This window comes from Elephantulus edwardii, unplaced genomic scaffold, assembly GCF_000299155.1.
Source record: "Elephantulus edwardii isolate Elephantulus edwardi_28Jun2011 unplaced genomic scaffold, EleEdw1.0 scaffold00155, whole genome shotgun sequence".
NCBI lineage: Eukaryota > Metazoa > Chordata > Mammalia > Macroscelidea > Macroscelididae > Elephantulus > Elephantulus edwardii.
Window position 1 is genome coordinate 7684463 of NW_006399905.1, and position 24175 is coordinate 7708637.

Genomic DNA, 24175 nt, shown 5'->3' on the forward strand with positions numbered 1-24175 from the left:
ATGCCTATGGAAGCTGGGCAATAAATGAAGATGACCAAAGAAGTGGTGTCTTTGAAAGATGGTATTGGTGAAGAATCTGAAATACACCATGGATTGCCAGCTGAATAGAAGTTCTGGTGGTGTGTAGCCCATAGGGAGTTGCTCACCCAAAGGTGCTTTCTCTCCGGCAGTTCAAATCCACCAATAGTCTGTGGGATACAGATGGGCAATCTCCTCCTTTGCGATTTACAGCTTCTGCACCCCCAAGGGTCAGCTATAAGTTGGTTCTGACTCAACAGCAATGAGAGAACCAGATGAATGAACAAATCTATCTCAGGAGTGTGGCAAGATTCCTCCTGAGAAAGATAGTGAGTCTTGTTCTCAGGAACTTTGAACATGTTTTCAGGAAGAACCATTTAAGACATGCTGCTAAATGAGAGTATCATCAAAAAAGAGAAACAAGTTCAAGGAGACGAACTGACACAGTGACTGCAACATCAAACTGAATCACGAAAAAAGGAAATACATTTAGTGAAATATACTGGCACAGTGACTGCAACATCAAGAGAAGACACTGCCAGGCAGAGTTTCGTTCAGGGGTTGTGATTAACAGCATTGACTTGACAGCAGTTGTCAAGAATGTCCAGTCTTTTTATCTGGTAAAAGAATTCTTATCTGACAAATTATTCTTGGCCTATAAGGGGCTCTGGTGGCACTATGGATAAATTATTGTTGCCAACCAAAATGGTTTTGGTTTGATAGCCCCCCGCCCCAGCTGCTCTCCAAAAGAAAGAGGAGACGATCTACTTCTGTAAACCTTGACAGCTAACTCTATAGACCGTTCTGCTCTGCCCTACAGCAACTCTATGAGTCAGAAAAGACTTGATGGCAATGGTGGCTCTTGGTCTATGAGAAAGATACAGAAGTGTACCTTGAAAGAGACTGGCAGAAATCCCTCACTAGTATTAACATCGCTGGGAAGAGAAAGAAACAGGCCAAATAAGCAAGGCTTTCTCGACAAATCAGAGGGCATACATGTTACTTCAAAGGTTTGGAAGCTGGGCAGGATGACCATGATGATAACAACATGCTTTGCACTCAAAGAGAAGTTATTCTTCAGCACAGCAGTGGAAATTCTGATGCTCCCTCTTGCCTCTAGCTTCTGTTCCAACAAGTCAGGGCAAGCATCAATGATAGACTCCTTCACAAGTAGATTCTCAGGACTGGGCAAGCGTAAAGTGTGTCAAGTTCACAAGCAGGGGGAATATTTTCAATGTTATCTCCAGAAAAGCCGCACTGGGGCACGTGGCTTCTGGTTATTTTAAGCCTCAGCCTACTTCCCTGATCTACACTGATAGGAATCAGCCTTAGTGCCACCTGTGCTTCTAAGCCTCCTCCCCCGACCCTGACGCTCAATTGGGATCCTCCTGATTTCAAACCCGCTCTGGCTTCACTTGGTTGCTTCTTAGGTTTTGCTGGTTCTCACAGAGGACAGATAAAGATAAGAATGGATACTACCAGGTACCAAATGGAGACTGAAATTGGATGTTAAGAAAACCAAAAGCTTAGCAGTTTGGAAGTACCCAAAGGTATCTGGAAAGAAAGGCCTTCTGAAAGAGCAAGCATTGACAACTCTAAGGTGCACAGTTCTATGCTGACACTTGTGGGGTCAGGATCACATATACTGCTTGAAAGCAACTGGGTGGTTTGGGGTTTGTTTTTAATACTGGTTTATTTACAAAGTTCTTATACATTGTTTTTCAAAACAGGATCCTTATATTCATTCTACAATATGGTTTTATACAACATTTGTCCTGTGGGACTGAAAGCTAGTTCACTCAACATAATGCTCTTCAGTCCCTCCCAAGTTAGGTAATAATCTTAAAAAATCATTGCTCCTGCGTGCTGCATAGTATTCCAATGTGTGAATGTACCATAATTTCTCAATCTATTCTATTGTTGTTGGGCATCTGGGCTGCTTCCACGCTCTTGTGACGGTAACTAACACTGCTAGGAACATTGATGTATAGGTCTCCATTTGTGCCTCAGTTCTTACTCTCTCAGGGTATATTCCAAGCAGTGAAATAGCTGGGTCATGTGAATTTCTATGTTCAGCTTTCTAAGGAAACACCACACTGCCTTCCAAAGTGGTTGTACCATTTTACAATTCTATCAACAGTGTATAAGAGTTCCTATCTCACCCCATCCTCTCCAATTTTTATTACTTGCTGTCCTGTTAAACTTTGCCACTGTTACTGGAGTGAGACAGTATCACATTGTGGTTTTGATTTGCTTCTCTCTCAGACAACTGGGTTTTATTAGATCTACACAGACATTGCATACTGGAGCCTAAATGACAACTTAGATTAAGTCACTCCATGGATCGGAGCTGTTCATGGACTTCCCATCTGTGTACAAAGTACAATGAGCTATCATGGCCCACAAGAGACCAGCAGATCACCTATGAGCTCTGAATGTTTGTTGCCCCCCAAGCTCATTTCCTACATCATTCTTACATCCTAGGTCCTAACTCACTGTACTCAGCTGTCCTTGCCCTCTTCTTTTCCATAAACATGTCCCTGGAGGGCCTTTACTTCTGTCTTCTTTTTGCCAGGGACCCTCACCCATAAGACGCTGCCATGACTTTTCCCAGCTCATCATTCAGCTCTTTGCTTAGCAATTTCAAAAAGGCCTCATTCACTGCCTCCTCTGATGAAGCCATTCACTCGTTATCACACAGCTCCATTTTAGTTCCCATACAGCCTTCATTCCTATCTGAAATCATACTTCTGACTTATTCATGTGGATGTTTGTTGAATGTAACTCCCCAAACACACATACACCCTCACACACATGGTGAAGTCTCAGGAGCACACATTTTTTGACAGTCTTCTTTACTTCAATTTCCTGGTCCTATAATTGTTGTTGTTATGATCGAGGTGCCATCGAGTTGAGTATGACTCATAGTGACCTGAACCCTCTCCTATCCTGTGCCATCCTCATCATCTCTGACACACTAGTGCCCATTGCTGCAGTCATTATGTCAATCCATCTCGTTTGGGGTCTTCCTCTCTTTCACTGACCTATCTTTCCAAGCATGGTATGTCTTGGAAAAAATGCAGCCAGAGTGCTCTTTGAAGGCAAAGATGCTGGAAAGAGACATCATGCTTAGTCCTATAATAGGTTCTCAAAAATTGTTTAACCATTGACTAAACAGAAAAAGGGAGAAAAGCCCAGAAGAACACACCTTGGAATGATGTTTTGTTTTACATTCTTTTATTTATTCATTAATATTATATTTATAATATATTATATTATTATAATATAGTATTATATTATAATTAATATTGTATTTTGGGAAGCAGAAGTGGCATCCGCTTCCTGAACAACATGCCTCTGATAAATGTCGATAGTTGTAGAGGGGCTTCAGGCCTTTTGTTCATAGGGTCTCTATGAGCCATGCTCAACTTGAAGGCAATCAACATCAACTGTGTGTATGTATATGTGTGTGTGTGTGTGTGTGTATCTATATCTATATCATCTAGATCTAGATCTATCTATATCATCATCTATATCTATGTATATACACATATACATATATATAAAATTCTCTCTCTCATTGATGTCAAGTTGGAACTGACTCATAGCTGACCTACTGTTTCTGAAGCTGTAAACTTGCAGGAGATTGCCCATCTTTGAACCATTAAAGAGGTATAGTCTTTGCTTAGCAGTATAACTTCTTATGGGTTATGCACCAGAGCTCCCTACTGAGATGTAATTCACATAGTATACAATTCACCCATTTAAAGTGTACAGTTCACCAGTTATTAGTCTAGTCACAGACTCATGGGACACATTCAATTCTAGACCATTCAAAACTCCCTGAGCAGATTCTCCCCACTGCTCACAGCACCCTACTCAGATCAGCAGTCTCCATGGACAGCCTCCAGGCTGGTCAGTACCTGTTTGTGTGAGGACAAGGACAGACGCTGCAGTGTCCATGCACGGCACTCCTGTAGTAGCCCTCGCTGCAGCGTTCACAGTGGTCCCCCGCCGTGTTGTGCTGACAGTTCTTGGGATAGAATGAAGAGCACAATTAATAACAACCTTTACTTTTACTATATTTTTTAGTTCATTGTAACCTCAGATATTCATTCCCACAATAATAGCTTGAGTTCTTTGACTGCACATTATTAGCCTCATTAAATACATACATTATTTTTTTTTTCTTGTCCTGGAGGGGGTAAACCAGGCTACTCCTTGGAGGCAAGGATTCTGAAGCTCCAGCTGGCATGTTGCCAGGAGGGGTGAGTACTTGGAGAGGGACATCATGCTTGGAAGGGTCGAGGGACAGCGCAAGAGAGGAAGATCCTCGATGAGATGGGTTGACTCAGTGACTGAGCCAATGGAAGTAGGTCTATCAGAGACAATGAAACTGGCTCGAGATAGAAAAAAGTTCTGAACTGTTATAAATAGGGTTGCTAAGCAGGAGTGGCAGCCACTTCCTAAACAACATGCCTCTGGAAACTCTATGAACTTAGTGAAATGATGATAGTTATAGAACAGGGTTCAGGTCTTTTGTTCATAGGGTCACCATGAGTCATGCTCAACTCTATGACAATCAACAACAATAAGTCACAAGTGACTCGATGGCACATAACAACAACAAACATTTAAACATTGCTTGTAGTACAGGAAAAAACCCAAAACTATGAGTGTCCTTCAATCAGAGACTCAGTGAAAGGTGTAGTGGGGTGAGACCAGCTGGATGTTAGCCCTGCTCCAGCACTTAGCAGTTGTGGGATCTTGAGCAAGTTCCTTTACCTCTTTGTCTTATCTGAGTTTCTATACTAATTTTATTGTTGTATACACATCAATACAATCTTGATTTTTTTTAAGTATACAAATATAAAAATGTCCACTTCCCAAGATTTTTTGGGAAGAAAGTAAAAAAGCAAAAAAGTAAAGTGTAATAGGCCTTCAGCAATTGTTGATTCCTTTCCTTGTAGGAGTGTGTCTATGAAAATTAATTTTATTCGACTTTAGTTCACTTAACAATGCCATTTTGAAGACCTATGAAATGGAAACATGGTTTTTAGACGTGCAATTTGTTGGAATAATAAAAACTTGCATAGTAACTGTAAAAACTTCTAAACTTAATGCCAATATCCCAAGGTGTTCATTTCATCTAAGATTTTTGTTGCTATAAATGCAATTATTTTCTTGTTAAGGTCAATATCCAGGGAATGTTATTATTTAGAGCAAAACATTGAGATAATACAACTCTTTTGAACTTGGAAGTTTGTATGGATTTTTTTATTTTGTGTATTTTTTCAAGTCAAGTATAACCTTCTTCCCACTTTAATAATAAAGATTTAAACGTGCAGAAATAGCTGGGGAGCCTCCTCTTGCTGTGGACAGTTGATTATGAAGAGAAACTCTGTTGTTAACTGGCAATGACCAGTTGTTTTAACTCATGGTGGTCCCACGTGTTGTCAGAACAGAACTGTGCTCTCTGCAGGGTTTTACAGATGAGACAGCCAGGCTTTTATTCTGAGGTACTTCTGAACCCACACTTCTAAGCTTTTCATGAGCAGCTGAGAGGGGTAACAGTATGCAGCACTCAGAAACTCCTTATATTAGTCATGTGGCCTGAAGTCAGTATTATGTTCTAAATGTACTTACGTATTTTACTGCTATTTGAAGAGGTGATCCTTCAAAGTAGGAAACGTTAAGGTGTGTGGATTTTCAATAAAACATAAAGCCAGGTTGGGAAAACTAAAATGCATGTGTATCACAAGAGAACACAAATGAGAAGACAGCCCTTCAATCATGGATGGGTCCACTGGTTTAGATGAAAACAAAGTAATAATCCTCCCTGAACCTTTGGGAAACTCAGGAGTACACAATCTACTAAGATCTTAAGTAGGGATTCATATTTCCTCCAGACATGCAACTAACTATGCTGCAAGTAGAGAGGATTAGTAAGCATTTCAAAGAAGCAGGCCGGGTGCTCACGTGCTACATTCTGACCTGCACCGGAAGTTCATGCCCTGCCACCCCCCCGTCCCAGACTATCATCACTTGTGGGAGCTCTTCCTTTAGGTTCTGGAAGTTGGGGCAAATCTACCCAGCAAGAGGGACCTTCACAAAGGGTTTGGTTTGGGGGTACAAGACCCCTCCTGGCTCACTCTGCTCAGGAACAGATGGTCCTTCTGAACTACTCACTACATTTCCACTCCTGTGTTCTTTCCTTTTAACTCCCAAAGATAATGTTAAAGAAGAGCATTCCAAGTACATAGATTTCAGACCAATGCCTACTTGGTTCTAAGACTAACACCTCTGGAAACATAACAAGGAGAAATAAACATCATGGAGAGGTCAACTGAGCTCTATTGAAATCACCCCAACATTGCTTTCCATGGGTCTAAGAGTGTTTCAATCCTTGCAGGGTTAGGGGGAAGGATTGTGGAAAGGGGTTTGTGTGGTTTGATATGTTGTTGTTGTGTGCCATTGAGTCAATCATTACTCATAGCAACCCTATGAACAAAAGGCTTTTCTAGAACTATTGTCATTTATCAGAGTTCATAGAGTTTCCAGAGGCATGTTGTTTAGGAAGTGGGTGCCACTCCTGCTTCCAAACCTGTCTTAAACTGGTAGCTCCACCAAACACTGTCCACCATGGGTAACCATTATGGCATTTGACACCCCAGTGGCATAAGGTTTAGCATCACAACAACCCCAGATTATCTCAGTACAGTATACTGACAGAAGAGTACTGTATCACTTAGAAGAATGTTCCTCCAAAATTAATAACAACCAAGTTTTAAATACAAAGGCCCTCCCCAAGTTCTGGTTGACTCTAAACAATATGCTTAAATAAAAAAACAACCAATATAGCACGTTTTGTTGTTATATGCTGTTGAGTCGCCTGTGACGTGCAGTGACCCTATGTACAGCAGCTCTGAACTCTTCCCTGTCCTGAGCCAGTCTCACTAATTCCAACACACCAACCCCCATTGCCCCAGATACTGTATCAATCCATCTTATCTGGGGTCTCCCTCTCCTGTGCTGTCTGTCCACCCTTCTGAGCATAATGTCCTTCTCCAAGGACCAGTCTCTTCTGGCCACATGCCCAAAGTAAGTGAGACAGAGCTTCAAAATACAAGCCTCCAAGGCTTGATTTCACCCTCTCTGAGAAAGACAGACTTGTTTTCTTGGCAATCCATGGTATGTTCAAGACACTTCTCTAGCACACAACTTGACGGCATCTATATAGTCCCCTGAGAATTCCCCAAATCATTCGTCTATGAAGGAGCAGGTGAATTTGAAAAGTCAACCCTCCAGTCAGCAGCCTAACACATAACCCTCGGTGTTAAGAAGTGAGGGAAAGGAATTTCTGGTACAAGGAATAAAGTATGCAGAACCTCAGAGACTGGAGACAGGTTAACCCCCTGTCCAGGGATCCTGGAGTGTTTTATGTTCTCAGAGGGTGGAGTCAGGGAGGCCGGCAACATAGGTAAAAGGGTTCTGGGGACTGCTAAAAATATAGCCTCTCTCTGGAAGCCTCTGAGGTCATAGGAGGATCTGAAATAGATGAACCCTTGTTCCCCTGGAATTATGGAGGTGATGGGCTCAAGCGATAGAGAATAAAAAGAAGGAAAGGCAAGAAAGAGGGTGAGAAGAGAAAGAGGAAGGGACATATGAACAGAGAAGAGTATGGAATGAAAGGATGCGTGACAGACAGCAGAAGGCAAAGAGGGCAGGGGAGGGGAAAAAGCAGGGCCAGGAGAGGAGGGAAAGGCAGGGTTATCAGCTGACAGGGACATCCTGGGGGTCTCACCTGGCCCTCCAGCCAGTAGTGCCTCGAATCCACTACCTGATATGCTTCCTCTCAAACAAATGTGCACAGATTTTCTCACAAGCAGTTGAGGTGGACTACCTTTCTTCTTGTGATTTTAATCTATAGCCCTCAGGCCTGATTTTGGTTTTGGTCAAATATTCTTCTTAAGTGGTATAGCACTTGTCTATCCATTTGCTGTACAGAGGTAACTTGTGGCTGCTGTGATGCTAAACACTGTGACACTGATGTGTCAAATGTGATAATGGTTACCCATGGAGGACAGTGTTTGGTGGAGCTCCCTGATTAAAACAAGCTTAGAAGCAGGAATGGCATCCACTTCCATAATAGCTTGCCTCTGGAAACTCTATGAACTTAGAGAAATGATGAAAGTTATACAAGTGTCTTTTGTTCATAGGGTCACTATGAGTTGATGACTCAACAGCACTTAACAACATAACAACAACAACAACCACCTTTCTTCTAACATTTCAAAAGATCAGCCTTAAAATGGCATGGAGATTTATATTTGGGTCCCTCAACAGGGACTACGTCTGGGGACAGTTCCACCACTCTGAGGCCAGACATGTGAACTTACAAGCTCTTGAGAATGTGTGTGTGTGTGTGTGTGTGTGTGTGTGTGTGTGTGTGTGTGACTACATGTTAGTAATTCACATTCACTCCCTACTAGGCTGCCAGTCTGGAGAGTAGAGCTTATTTACGTTTTTCAGCTCTAACAACCACACTTAGTATGGTAGCTGCCACCATAGCAAACGCTCAATAAGGGTTTCCTGAAATGGGTCCTTTCTGGAAGCCAGATGGGCATGGGGGACAAGTGAGGACAGAACAAAATAAATAGGAAAATGGAAATAAAAATCTCCTTGTTTCATCAAAACCTGCATATTATGATTCTTACTAGTGACTCCTTCATGGGGTGAATGGACCCCAATGGAAACTCCCTTTTGCATGTATCAGTTTTAATAGAATGAACTCAGCATCTAGAAATGGCTTAGCAACAAAGCAAATATTTAATTTTGTTAATCAAGCTATCTCCCTGAATTACAGGCACCATACAACGTCAAAGATGAACTTTTACACAGGAATACTTATGAACTGAAAAACAGTACTTCCCAATGTTTTTTTAGTTCTCTTTTGAACATATAAGGAGAAAATCCTACCCAAAAGAGTCGATCAGGTTGTTTTCAACAATGCCTTGTTCCAGCCTGTTCTATCTTGCAGGGAAACACCCCCCTGGGACATGCTGAATTGGCTCAACACAGTCTAGGAGCTCAAAGAGCTGAAATACACTCGAGTTGAATTACACAATGCAAAAGAAATCAATGCCAGAAGAATGAGTTTCAAAAGACAACACAACCAGGGTTCTCTGTGCCTGGAGGTCAGACACTCTTACCTTCCCTGGAGCTAAACATTCTCATTCTAACCAAGGAACATTCACTAGTCCTGCTAGCACCATGTGATTTTGGAGGGAGGGGGGTTGGGATAACTGAAAGGTCAGAGGTTCAAATCCACTAGCTGCTCTGAGGGAGAAAGATGAGGCAGTCTATTCCTATAAAGATTTATGTCTGAGAAATTCAATGGAGCCTTTCCATGAGCCATAATGCCCTTGAAGGAGGTGAGTTTGTTCTTAGGTTGTGGCTACAAGGAGAACCCTGGAAAGAAGCAAGCAGAATATAAAAAAGGTTCTGCTTCCATATGCAAAAGAAACATTTCCTAGGAACTTGATTTTATGTGGTAGAATTTTCTAGAGTATTCCAAAGAAAACATTGCTTGGGAAGTCATAAATGTCAGAATTACCATGAAAGAAAAAAGACTTTTTCTTTTTTAATTTTTTTCCTTTGCCACATTTTTTTATTATTAAATTTTAAGGAACATTTACAGAGATTTTGGGTTTTCATTCATTTATTGTTGCACTATTTTCTCTACCCTCCTCCCCAGTTCGTTCTTCTAGAAAAAAGACTTTTAATACAGGGGACACAGAGTATGACGGGATGGTGAAGAAGGAATTGGAGAGGGGTGCTCCCTTCTTCAACTCCCCTCACTCCATATAAACCCACTTTTGTCTTGGTTGGACAGGAGAGTTCACATTTGACTGAGAAGGGTCCATAAATCATCCTTAATACCTCCAGGACCCTTCTCCCAGCAAAAAGCCCCACCCCTCAAAAACTTCCACCACTTCACCAAAATTGAGATGCAAGGTAATCTGACTTATAACATATTGGCATTTTTTAATTTGGAGGATCTGACCATTAATATCACTTCATGAAAAAAGAGACTTAGAGCCTAAAGTACAATATCACTGTTTTCTTCTGGTGAAAGGAGGAAAAAGAGTGTAAAATAATAGTCTCATGACACTCAACTTTGTACATTTACCTCCAAACAACAACATGCCCATGCTGTCCACTGCCTCATGGCGATCTCAGAAGAAGCGGGCTCAGAATAGAAGAACAGTCAGAATAGAAGCGGCTCTGCCATAGCATTGCCAATGGTTAAGGTTTGGTTTTTGGTTTTGTTGGTTTTTTTAAAAATTGTGAAGTCATTCTTCTACAACACCTCAGAATCAAACCTTCAACTTTTCTGATAGCAGTCAAGTGTATTAACCACTTTCACCAACCAGAGAACCCACTACATTACACAGCAACCTCCATTTAGGAGTTGACAGAACTGTTGTCTCAAGGCCAGTTATAGCGGGGATGGAGAGTAACCAACTACCTTCAAGTACCATCTCAGCAGCATCGATTTACTCACAATGCAGATTCCTGAGCCATCCTGGCATCGATTAGAGTGCCCGTTGCAACTGCAGGGAACACAGCGTCCTGCGTGCAGGCCTTTGTTATCCCGATAGTATCCAGGGCTGCAACCCTGTTTATCAAACAAAGCATTTCATCAATAGGAAGAAAATAATTTTTATCCCACTTATGTGACAAATACACGAAGCATTTGAGTTTTACTTACTTTCTTCCATTCAGTGGGTCCACTTCTCTTTTCATATTCGAGCCAGACCCATTTGGGTTGTGTCAGGCTCTGTTAGTCTCCGTACGACTGTGGGATGGTGGGTTTGTGCCAGAGCGTGAGATGTGTAGGGGGAAGTGGAGGGTGGGTTATTGAGCACAGAAGTGGGGTTCCCCTCCTCACACCAGCTCTCTTGAGGGGGAGTGGAGGCTAGGGTGGTGAAAGAGTGAATAGGACCAGGAACTCAGTGTCCTAAGTTCAAGTTCTCAAAGGGAAACCACTCCTTCTTCGAATGTGATTTGGAGATTAGGTGTCTTAATGGAGCCACACAATAATGGCAAAAGCAATGGGCAGAATTACTTCGCTGTCTTACTCTAATCCCAGCAGGGACCAAAGCCAGGCTTGAGTTCTCACAGAAAACTCTTCTCAAACGTGGTCCTCACGCATCAACACTCACAGACCCAGCTTGGGGACAAAGCTCTTTGGGTTTGGTCTTAATTTCTTATTCAACATTGTTTTGATTATTTCTACCTGTTACATGGTTTGAATCCAACAGCCTGTCTGTGGGAGAAGGATGGGCAAGCTCCTTCCATGTGATTTACAGCCTCTGTGTCAGTTTTGATGAGACAGCATACATACAACAACATATGTTACCTGTTTAATACAAACCATTATGCTTCAGATTGATGGAGAATGTTGTTTAAAAAAATTTTTGGTGAATTGATAGAAAAAAAGATTCTAGTTTAAAATGCCTCCAATAAAAATAAAGCAGTTATGCCTATTACGGGCATTATGAAAATGTTATTATATTTCCATCCCTAAGAAAAGGACATTTCCTTTATTTAATAGAATTAACAGGAGTGACATCCATTTCCTAAATAATATGCCTCGAGAAACTCTATGAACTTTGATAAATGTTGATAGTCGTAGAGGGGCTTCAGGCCTTTTGTTCATAGGGTCGCTATGAGTCATGCTTGACTCGAAGGCAATCAACAACAACAAAGGCTGACATAGTGGTGGTGATGTAGTCCTTAGAGAGCTGCACAGTTAACCCAAAGGTGGCGCCTCTCCAGCTGTTCAAAACCACCAGTGCCTCTGAAGGAGAAAGATGGGCCATCTCCTACTGGAGTTTGCCGTTGTTGTGCACCATAGAGTCAGGACCCACAGCTGACCCTCCGGCAGGTTTTCAGAGGCAGTTAATTGCACAGGAGAAGATTGCCCATCTTTCTCCAAAAGATCAGCTGGTGGCCTCGAACCTCATGCCTTAGGGATTACAGTGTAGCTCCTTGCAACTAGGCCACCAGAGTTTATAGCCTCCTAAAAACCCACTGGAGAGTCCACTATGAGTTGGTTCCAACTATGCAGCAATGTGTTGTTGTGTACCGTTGAGTCTTACATGGGAGAAGACTGACCTTCTTTCTCCCATGAAGCAGCTGGTGGATATAAATCAAGATCTTCTGAGTTGGCAGCACAATTCCTTACCACCGGGCCACCAGAGCTTTCTACAATGAGTTTGTGGGGGTCTTTAAAAGGGGTTGATTGACATGAGTCACAGCCAACTCTACAGCAATTGGATTGTTTAATCAGCACACAGATTAAAAAGAGATTTGTGACTAGTTATTTTTGGGGTTTTTTTACTTCTTTCTTCTATGATTCTTATATCAGGGGGAAAAAAGAATTTAAGATAAAATAAAATTTTATCTAATTCCTTTCAATGGGTACTCAAGCCTCTAGGCTGTGAAACTCCACTTAAAAGAAAGCTCAAAATGAATCACACTTTCTCATTTATGTAGGACCACAGGGTCTCAAGCTAGTTAAATGGGAGAGAAGGAGGCTAACCAGGGTGGGGAGTCGGGGAAGGGCTGGAAGTAGAAGCGACAGGGACCATGTAGAGTGAGCCTAGCAGTTTGCTGGGAGACTCTTTCAATGTTACCAATGACAACAAAGCACAAACTGTAACAACATGGTAATTTCCAATATAATGTACAATATAATGTACATAATATAATGTAAGGTAATGGGAACCATGTTTAGCTAGGGGGTAAAAATTGCAAAAAAAAATTTCAATTACTTTATGTGTTATATGAATAGGCTTGTCTAAAGGAGAATAAAAATATGAAAGGAATGTTCTTTAACTGTAAGCATGACTGATAGATGGAAAGGCAATTGAGCTAATGATGGTGGATTGTGTCGGCACACAAACAATCTCCATTCATCAGTGCCAGGCAGCTTATCATTAGCACCAGAGACCATATTACACACTTGTAAACTAATCATATTTGGCAGAGTGCAAATTATCCAAATAAGCAAAGATGTCTGGCTTATGACAACATGTCTGAATAAAAGTCATAACTGTACATGTTTTGAGGGCAGGATAACTTGATTAAAGAGAAAAATCATTCTTTTTAATCTGCTTTTGGTTGGAAACAGAAAACAGCAGTCATAGGACTCTCAGGGCATTTGACTGTCATTGAAGTATAATCAGTTTGGCCCCTATGTAAAGCCTGCCCCTGCCCCCCAATTTAAAAAAAAATAAGTTTCTGAATACAGAATGTACTGAAGACTGAACCTCTAAGTTAAAACAAAGGTGTCCTACCTATGATATGATTTCAGTATAGAGATTTTTATATTGAGTTGAAAGGATAAATGTGCAGTGATCTTAACAGCCATAGATTGTAGCTCTGTAAAGGTGCACTCGAGGGCCAGGAAACTTACAGAATGAGAGTAAAATTTCTAGCAAATGAAAGCATATAAACCTTATCTGATCACTTTTCTTGAGAGAAATGTCACTGATTCTTAGGCTTTATTTTATGGATGACGTTTTTTGGGAAGCTGGGCTTGGAATCTACAGGGATTGTACACCTTTGTCCTGAGCCCGGGGCACTGAGCTTCACAGTATAGCAACATGCCCCAGTATCCCAACTCTTTACTACGGAGCCTTCCTAGGTGGGCTGATGTTTATGGGGTTTGTGGTTAACAACGGGGAGAGCCATCTGTCAGCCACCGTAATAAATGCTGCCAGTCAAGAAACAGGGCTGGCAGCCATTCCCCCTCCCCCAAGCCACCCACTTATTCATTAATCACCCTCACTTAAAATGTCACAGAGTCAAGAACCCTTCCCCATCGCAAGCCAAAAACGTAAGAAGCGCTGTTACCTGGCTGGGTCTGAACTCCACATAGCTTGCTTGAAGGTGGTTTTGACCTGGAGGCTGAAGAAATGCTACCCTCTGCTGTTGTGTATTGTATCCCAGACATTGTCCCAGGGCTGCCCCGAAGAGCCACAGCCAGCCCGTAATCCAGGCTGACCATCTCACTCTGGGGAGCATCCTGGTCCCTGGGCTCCTCGCTGGCTGCAGGGGAACCTCTGCCCTGCTTCTTATACCCGCCCTTCCTGCTCAGTGCCCGGGCCTGCCTGACTCAGGTAGGGAAGGCTGTCTGCAGCAGGGGCCCCACCTTTAAACTTCACGCATGAGTCAGACCATGCAAAGCACACTTAACAGTCCCGGAAGTAAGCGCACCGCTCTGTAATTCCCGAGAGGTGGGGCTGCCCTCACCTTCTACCCACCTAACACCGCAGACCGCACTAGACGATTAGCAGGAGTAAATCACCAGCTGAGTCACCCCCAATAACATACCCTGGGGTGGGAGGGAAGGCAGATCTGCGGCAAAAGACCTCTTTAAAGTTTAAAAAGGCAAAGAGTTCACTTGGAGGAGTGAGGTGCACACGGCCCCAGCCAGGGAATCTTCAATTCCCTCTTTATGTATGTGATGACTGGACAATGAACAAGGAAGACAGGAAAAGAGGAAGATAGACTAAAAGAATAGGTGCCTTTGAAGAGCTGGTGAAGAACACTGACTATACCACACACAGGTGGCTGAAAGAACAAACAAATCAGCCTTGGGCCAGTACAGCTTGAATGCTCCTCAGACAGGAGAATGATGAGACTCCTTATGCACGTTGGCCATGTTATCTACCAGGAGGGACCAGGTTCTGGAGAAGGACACCGTGCCTGGTAAAATAGAGAGCCAGTAACAAAGGGAAAGACCTTCATGGAGTTGGGTCGACGCTGTGGCTCCCACAACGAGCAGGGTATACAGAGTCACAATGAGTCAGAAGCAATTCAATGACATCGAACAACCACCGGGTGGGAGGGAAACTCTTTGGGCTCTGGATTCTAATCAGCAAGAGAGAGGAAGGAGGAAAAACACAGGCAATCTGTGGACTAACTGTTGTAAAACAGGAGCCCCCCCCAAAAGGCATGATAGCTACGAGATCTTCAGATTGAAAGCCCACAAAACTCTTTGGTACAGGCCATGCTGGGGTTACCTGCTACTGAGGCATCAAGAAAGGGCAGGGTTTGTAAGCCTGTAGATACTGGTGGATGGGGTGCAGAGAGTGACAATGTGTGCTGCTTCCTAATAATTGTTCTGTTGTGCCTGTTCTATCTGTTTAGGAAACGAACATATTTGAAGTGTCAGATATAAGGGAGTTCTGGTGACCTAATCGCAAGAAGCTGGACTGCAATTCCAAAGGTGCATGGTTCGAGTCCACTACATGCTCCACTGGAGAAGGGAAGGCAAGCTCCTCCTGTGCCAGTCGGATCTTATTCAATGTTACACAACAAGAAAAAAAGAAGTGTGAGCTATGAAAGAAATCCTTCCATTGGCAATCACATTCTAATCAAAGAGGCCTCCAGCAACTAGGATCTTTTACCAGAAAGAATATTGGGATGAGTTTTCAAGAATTCAAGCCATTCTTCAGAACTCATCTCCTATTTTTGAGGTCTCAGCTAGGAAAAGGCATGAAATCTTGGGTTTGCCATTGGTAAAGCAGCACTTGAATATGAGAATCCAAGTGGCAGACACCTCCCTACCACACCTAGAAATAAACAAGCACCTCAGATCTAAATGCTTCCCCATGCATTCCAGGACATTTGTCATTTCTGTTGCATATTTAGTACCTGAAGGTCTCAAAACTCATTGCTGTGGAGCTGGATCTGACTCCATGCTGACCCTCTGGTGGGTTTTCAGAGACTGTAAATCACGAGAGGAGATTGCCCATCTTTCTCCTATAGAGAAGATGGAGAGTTTGAACTTCCCACCTTTGGGTTAGAAGTGCAACTCTATTTACTAGGTCACCATAACTCAGAGTAAAATATGAGCCATTGCCCAGCAGAAACTTGTATAATGGACAGAATTGTCCAAATTGCCCTACGATGCTGGACAGCAGCCAGAAGAGCCAGCCCCAGAAGTCCCCGTGGGGAATTTTACAAGAGAGGGAAATTTCTTACCTGGCATGAGTCACCAGCATAGTCAGGGGGGCAGGCACACATCTCTACATGATGTGCTACGCTTCCACTTCCTGAGTCGGAGGCCTGCTCCAGCCCCACCTCGCCCAGGGTGAGCCGCTGGGTCTCGGTGAAATAGAGGCCTCGGATCCGCACGCCTTCCAGTCTAGACAGCACCATCATCAGCTCTTCCCGAGACACGGGTGCGCTGCTGCCTGCATGTCTGAAGTTCCCCTGCACGGGCAAAGACAGGGAAAGGGCTCCCTCAGGTGAGCTCACCGGCAGGGCTTCAGAAGGGCAGATGCCCACACCAGATCTAGGAGGACAGCCAAACCGTGTAGTGACTGTGTGCGGTCAAATCTGAACCTACTCCTAGCTGACCCTCCAGTGGGTTTTCAGAGGCTGTAAATCACATAGGAAGAGAATGCCCATCTTCCTCCTGCAGAGCAGCTGGTGGATTTGAACTACAAGCCTTTGGGTTAGCAGCACAGCTTTGAAAATGAACTATTAGTTTGGTCTATTTCCTCAGATTATGAATTTTTTCAGGACAGTTTATTAATCTTGATCTCATTTGCATCATCAGTGTGATCATAGCATGTCATGTACAGTAGAAGCTCAACAGATAAATAAATGAGTGAATGAAAGATAACAAATAAATGGGAAAGCTCTAAGATAGAAACACTACTCTTTTTAGACATTGTATTAGATGGTATACCTATATGAAGGTAAGGACACATTGACATCTGAAGTTAGCTGTGTCAGATTATTCTCCAGTAAAGAGGATCCCAGGAGAAGTCACAAAGTAAATAAAGAGGATAAAAAACACAGGGCAATAAAATGAAATAATTTCACCAATGTACTAAGTAGTTGAAAATGTACTTTCGTTGGTGTAAAATAAGATGAGAGAAAAAGACATAAGCAAGAAAATGATAGGGAAGGCACTAGATCATTCACAAACTGTACAAATAACCATAGACAGATATTGTTGCTGTTGTTACGTTCCGTCGAGTCCAGCACGACTCAGAGTGACCCTATGAACAGAAGACCTGAACCCTGTTCTATAACTATCATCATATACAGATACTATATGTAAATAATGAATATATAAATAATGACTATACAGAAAATAAAATCTCATCTTTCACACACATTCATATTAGTACAGTAAGAGTGATTTTAGAAAGTCTTTCCAATATTGGTGTTGACTGTTCCAATGAAGGAAGTTCCACAGAGAAGTGAAGACATAGCTCCTGTTCAGAGATTACGAATCTGGAGTAGCTTTGAGGAAACTGTGCAATCAGCTGGCAGAACCTTCTGGCAATGGCTGTCCTTATTCCAGTGTCTCTATTTCTTGCTTCTGGGACCTTTCATTATCAGTGAGATGGCAATTTTAATCATATGCTGAACGATCATAGGGTTTCTGTGACTAGTTGCTTAGAGTGTTAAGAAGAGAGTGTTAAACACACATCCTGGGTTCCTAGCTTTGTTACCTTATTAAACTATTTCATAACATGAATAATGACATTCACTGTAGTGGTGAAATAGTATGACTAGCTAACAATTACTGAAGGGAGCTTTGGTGGCCTAATGGTAAGGAGTTGTGCTGTGAACCCAAAGGCATACAGTTCAAATCTACCAGCTCTTCCTCGGGACAAAGATACGCAATCTACTCTCAAGCAATTTACAGCCTCTGAAAACCCACTGGAGGGTCAGCTATGAGCTGGTTCTGACTCAATCGCTTTGAGTGGGAGAGCTGGATTTTTTTCGTGGTTTTTTTTTAACAATTACTGGCTCTTCTTACATACCAAGCATTGTGTTACAGAATTTACATGTTTCCTCACTGAGATCCCACAATAACCATATGATATAGATAAAATAGTTATCATTCCCATTTTACAAATGAAAATGTAGACACAGAGAAGTTAATAAGCTTGTCAAAGTTACAGGGTCAGTGGGTGACATCCTGGGATTCAAACCTAGTCAGATTCAATCTTTACATTTTATCACCAACCTAAATATTCCATTGTATTTTTTAATTCAATTTCCATATCTCTTGCATGGGCACAACAATGTGTAATCTCTTAAGAGTTACAATGAAGACTGAATGAAGTAAATTAAATTTTATAATACATGGACTGGTAGGAGAACAAACAAGTTCGTCCTGGAGAGGGTGAAGCCTGGCTACTCCTTGGAGGTAAGGATTCTGAAGCTTCGTCTGACAGACTTTGGACATGTTGCAAGGTGGGATCAGTCCTTGGAGAGGAACATCATGTTTGGGAGGATGGAGGAATAGCAAAGGAGAGGAAGACCCTAGATGAGGGTCCTGGGATAATGAGGACAGGTGTGTTAGAGACAATAAGGTTGGCAAGAGATAGAGTAGTGTTTAGGGCTGTTGTACATAGGGTTGCAATGAGTCGCAAGCTACTTGGCAGCACATAACAACAACAACATACATGAAGAAACCTAGTGATAAAGAGTTTCACTACCAAGACAAAAGCAGGCAGTTTGAATCCACCAGGTGCTCCCTGGAAGAAAGTTGGGCATCTCCTGCAAACTCCAGCCTCTAAAAACCCACTGACGGGTCAGCCATGAGTCATTTCTGGCTCAACAGTATACAACAACAATATGTATATGTGACACAGTGCCTAGATGTACTAGGCATCCTGCAAATGGTAATTATTAATAACATATAGGGTATTTCTGTAACTGAGATAGACATTTTCCACAGCTTCAGATGTAATTTTCATATAATAGTATCCATTCCTTCGGAGTGTATAATGATTTTTAGTAAACTTACAGAGCTAACCCTAAGAATCTAATATTTTAGCATTTCTACCACCCCAAAGAAGAGCCCTCTTGCCCAATTTCAGTAAGTACTCATTCCCATCCTTATCTCAGGCAACCACTAATTTTTTGGGGTTTGACTGTGCTGAGTGTTTTCTATAAATAACAGTTTCATTTCAATGGTATGCAAAAATTTTGCTCCTAATTGCTCCTTTCCCTCTGCTCTCCTTTGTGCTATTATTGTCACCAATTACAGCTTTATACATTGTATACCCATTGACACAGATGTATAATTAAGCTGTATGCAGTTGTTTTAAGAAAGGAGACAGAAGAAAAGAGTTATAAACAAAGATACATAGACATTGTCACTTACTTTGCAGCACTGATGTATCTTATGTTTATTACACAGCTAAGCAGTTAGTTTTACCAGTGCTCATCATTTCTTTGTGGATTTATTTACTATCTAGAGTTCTTTTAGTTCAGACCGAAGTTGTTCCTTTAGCAATTCTCTCTCTTTTAAAAACATTTTGTTGTGGCTTATGTGAAAGTTCATACAGCTCGTTTGTTTCCCATTCAACAAATTTTATATAAATCATTCCATGACTTTGGTGGTAGTCCCCTCAATGTGCCAGCATTCTCCCCACTTCTACATAGGTTCCCCTTTTTTCCATTCTCCCAGCTTTCCTGCCCCTTCCTGCGTTATGAACTTGACTTTTGCACAGATGCTGTCCGTTGGTCTCACATAGCTGAATGTTCTGATAAATAAATTTTCCAAGGGTGTTATTGTTCACTTTATAAACCTGTCTGTTGTTTGCCTGTAAGGTGGTCTCCAGGAAAAGGTGCATTTATTAGGTCTGAAGAGTGTAGCAGAGCCGCTGTCCTAAGGGTTCCACCAGTTTCTTTCAGACCAGTAACTTCAATGTTTTGTGGCATTTTTAACTGAATTCTCTTCTGTATTTTTCTCTCACTCTGCCTGTTCCCATACTGTGTCCTAGGTATTCATGAAAATAAATCATTGCCTCCAAATTTTGTCAACCAACATGCTCGCAGAGAGGCTTTTTATATTGGAAGAGCACTGAGTCATTTCAAATAAAGACAGTCTTTCAAGTGAGTTCTTCCAGGAACTTCCAGTCCTGTCAGATACTGATAGTTCACAGGGAATGAGGCTTTGAAGTGGTCCAAACCAATGGGCTCCTTCCAGTGCCAGCCAGGCTGCTGACTTTCACCGTGATCATGGGTGCTGATTTCAAGGGTGGCTTAGTGGAAAGAATTACAATATCAATCCAAAGACATGTGGTTCAAATCTACCAGTAGCTTTGTAGGAGAAAGGTGGGAAATCTCCTCTCATGCGATTTACAGCCTCTGAAAACTCACTGGAGGGGTCAGCTATGAGCTGGTTCTGACTCGCTGGCATGCAATGAGAGGGAGGATGGAACTGAGGAGCGCTCACTCTTATTGGGGAGAATCAACCATTTTTCTTGAATAGAAGTGATAGATAAATCACTGCAAATTTTTTGTTAGTTGCCAAAAAAAGTGAATCCTGACAATTCTTGACTGTTTTCTTTGATTTTATGGAGAAGAAAATGTTCTCCCTCCACCAATTTCTGTTTCTAACATCATCCCTCTTTCCAGAAATAGAGTCACCCAATTTTTGATCCTTCCTGGTTTACTTAGCATTACAGTTTTGAGGTGGATTGGTAACTCTCTTTTTTCTTTTCTTCTTATATTGTTATCATCCATTCATCTTTTTTTTTACATTATTTTTAATTGGTTTCCTTACAAAGTGTTCACATTGTGTTTCTCACTATCCTTCATACAATCATTCTCATGCATTATTCACTCATCCTAATGTGAGAATATAAGTTGACCTTCATAACTATTTTGTGCATCTAAATAAAGGGGGATCTAGTGGAGTCAAATAAAAAGAAAGTCAGACAGGAAAAATAGATTTAGCAAAAAGAAATGGTGGTCTGGAAGGAACACTGGTAAGAATAAAGATCTTTAAGGTTTAGGTGATTAGGTTTTAGCTTGGTTTTGTTTTGTTTTAATGTGAGGAGTGAAAAAAATTAATGGAAAGGTTGAGAAAAAAAGACTAGAAAATGTGAGATGAATATGTGGGGGAAATAGGTTTTTTTAAAGGAGGTAATGCAATAACACAAGAAGGAAGTGTATCTCTAGTGGGGTAACGACTGGCAACTTTCTGCTGCAAGGCTTTCAGGAGACAGAAGGAACATCTCCGATCCAGGCAGGTAAGTGGGTCGAGGTGGATCTATGCTGCTGCCTTGCTTATGGTACTGAAAGGCACAGCTGCGCGCCAACAGCAAGTTTTACAAGGGGTCACACCTTCAACAGTAGATCACAAGATCTGATATGAACCAAGAAATCCTGAGACATGTCCTTCCAGGAGTGCCAGCTTCTGAACAGATTGAAGGGCTGTACTGATGGCTCCCACCAGCTCATGGAGACACCGAGGAAGAGAGGATACCAGTTGTGACAGGTTCCACCAGCATCTACAAGGAACTTCCAGAAGGCTGAGGAGAAACAGAGGGAAAACACCCTACCCTCTTTAGATAAGAAACTCCAGCCCAGGACACGGAGCTAGAAGATCCAGTGAGTAGACCAGAAAATGTGACACACTAGAAGCTTTCAAGATCGAGCGAATACTGAGGTCTTTGTTAAACTACCGTAGACAACAAAGCTCCACTCTTAATTAATCATTCTCGCTGTGAGGAATTTGGAAAGATTTTATGTTTGTGTTTACCTTGGGTCCCTGAAAAGCTACTTGTCTGTTAAGTAGCCTATTAATCTACTCAATCAATTTAATGTGCATAAATCAGACTTTGTTTCTATTCAGGTTTGGCCCTTTTCCCAAGCAGTCGGCTGTTCTGTCATAATAATGATCATAACTTTCACCATAATCATTCAAACTCGGTTGGTTCTGATGTCATGTAGGTCAGAAAAATCAGAATGAATATTTGTGTGGTAGAGGCAAACTAATAAGGAGATCCAAAGATTGTAAAATTCACTCGTTTCTTTTTCTTTATTTTTTTCTTTCCTTCCTTCTTTCTTTTCTTTTTTTCTTGAACTGCATAAGGGAGCTCTGGTGGCCTAGTGGCAAGAAGCTGTGCTGCAATCCTGAAGGCACACAGTTCGAGACCACCAGCTGCTTCTCAGGAGAAGTATAGAGAATCTCCTCCCATGTGATTAACTGCCTCTAAAAACAAGCCAGAGGGTCAGCTATGGGTTGGTTCTGACTCTATGATACACAACAATAACAACAACAACCCTCCAAGAAATTTGTGTGCTGTAGTCTTAACAGTTAAGTTTCTAATAGTGGGACAGGACATACAGAATGTTAAAATAGGTCTATGAGTCCAAGGTAGTGTTCAAAAGGTATCACCTGGACATACTGGATAATTTCAATAATAAAAGTGTTGTTGTTATTGTTGTTATTGTTGGGCGCCATCCAGTCGACTATGGCTTACAGCAATTTTATGAACAACACATCGGGACCTTGTCGTATCCTCTTCGATCGTCACCATCTCTGATAAGCTCAAGCTGTGGGTACAGTCACTGCATCAGTCCACCTTGTTGAGGGCCTTCCTCTCTTTCTCTGGTCCTCCACCTTCCCTGTATGAAATTATTTTCTTGTGACTAGCTTCTCCTGACAACACACCCAAATGATGTGAGACAAAGTCTCACCACCTTTGCTTCTAGGGAACAACCTGGTTTCACATGCTCTAAGACATTTGGGGCTTGGGGGACTGTGGGGGTTTTTAGCAGTCCATGGGATATTAATTACTTCTCTTCAAAACCACAGCTCAAAGACATCAAATCTTCTTTCATCCTTATTGACTGTCCAGTTGCATTGGAAACAACTAAAAATACCATGGCTTGTCTCAGATGCACCTTAGTCTTTAAACTGACATTAATGTTCTTAAGCACTTTGGGGAAGTACTTGACCTATTAACTTTGTATATAATACAAATATATTTTAATATATATAGATATATAATAATAATATACATAGATATTTATTATTTGTGTGTGTGTGTAACATCAAATAGGATCTGACTGGTACAGGAGGAGATTGCCCCTCCTTCTCCAGCAGAGCGTCTGATGGGTTCAAACTATGCACCTCTGGGATTGCAGTGCAGCTTCTTGCCACTAGGCCACCAGAGCTCCCTTAAATATATATATTTTAATGACAAGGTGTAACCAAGGATGTATGAGAAATTGTATTCTAATATGTGGTGTTTTTTGGTCCAGCTCTAACTTGTGACCTACAACACAATGAAATGATCAATCTGTTTCCATTTTCAGTATCATATGCATCCTGCCTCCATAAATTTTTTTCAATCTGTCAGTGGAACGGATCATTCAGGAGGCTGGTCTTTATGAAGAGGATGTGGCATCGGAATTGGAGAAAGACTCATCAATAACTTGCATTATACAGTTAGCACAACCTTGCTCGCTAAACTGTGGAGGGATTGAAGTGTCTGTTGCAGAAGGTCTAGGACTGCAGTCTTCAAAATGGATTGAAGCTCAACCTCAAGAAAGCAAATTTCTCATCACTGGGCCAATTGCAGCACCAATTGCTTAAGAAGACAGAGAAGAGATTGAGATTGCTAACAATTTTAGCTTGCTTAGATCCACAATCAACTCTTGGAACCAGAAGCCAGGAAATAAAAAAACAAATTGCATTTGAAAAGTCTGTTGTCAGGGATCTCTGCAGAGTGCTGAAGAGCAAAGATGCCAGTCTAGATATTAAAGTGCACCTAATCCAGGCCATGATCTTCATTCACAATCACGTGCTGTGCATCAGAGAGCTGGACAGTGAATAAGGATGACAGAAGAAGATTTGATGCCTTTGAGTTGTGGTGCTGGAGAAGAATATTGACCGTACCATGGACTGCCAAGAGAACTAACAGGTCTGTCCTAGAGAGGTTGAAACCAAACTGCTTCTTGGAGGCAAGGATCTTGGAGCTATCTCACATATTTTGGCTATGTTGCAAGGAGAGATTAGTCCTTGGAGAAGGACATCATACTTGGAAGGATGGAGGTTCAATGCAGGAGAGAAGATCATGAATGAGATGGACTGATGTAGTGATTGGGTTAAAAGGAGCAAGTGCATTGGAGACAGAGAGATCCTGGCTCAGGATAGGACAGGGTTTGGAGTTACTGTGCATAGAGCCATCGAGTCAAGTCCATTGCTGCAATCACTGCATACTTTTTGTGCCTTCCAATCTCAGGACCCCATCTTTCAGGACTCTCCAGACAGTATTACTTGTCATCTCACTGGCTTATTTCCAGA

At 41.9% G+C, this 24175-nt stretch overlaps 1 protein-coding gene across 1 annotated transcript in view; it reads right to left on the bottom strand.

Annotated features, from left to right (window-relative positions):
• LAMA3 (laminin, alpha 3) overlaps positions 1–24175 on the bottom strand; it is a 383386-nt gene that overhangs the window by 86229 nt on the left and 272982 nt on the right. The window contains 3 exon segments of the mRNA XM_006895048.1: positions 3942–4051; positions 10586–10699; positions 16081–16311. Coding sequence (XP_006895110.1) covers positions 3942–4051; positions 10586–10699; positions 16081–16311 — 455 coding nt within the window.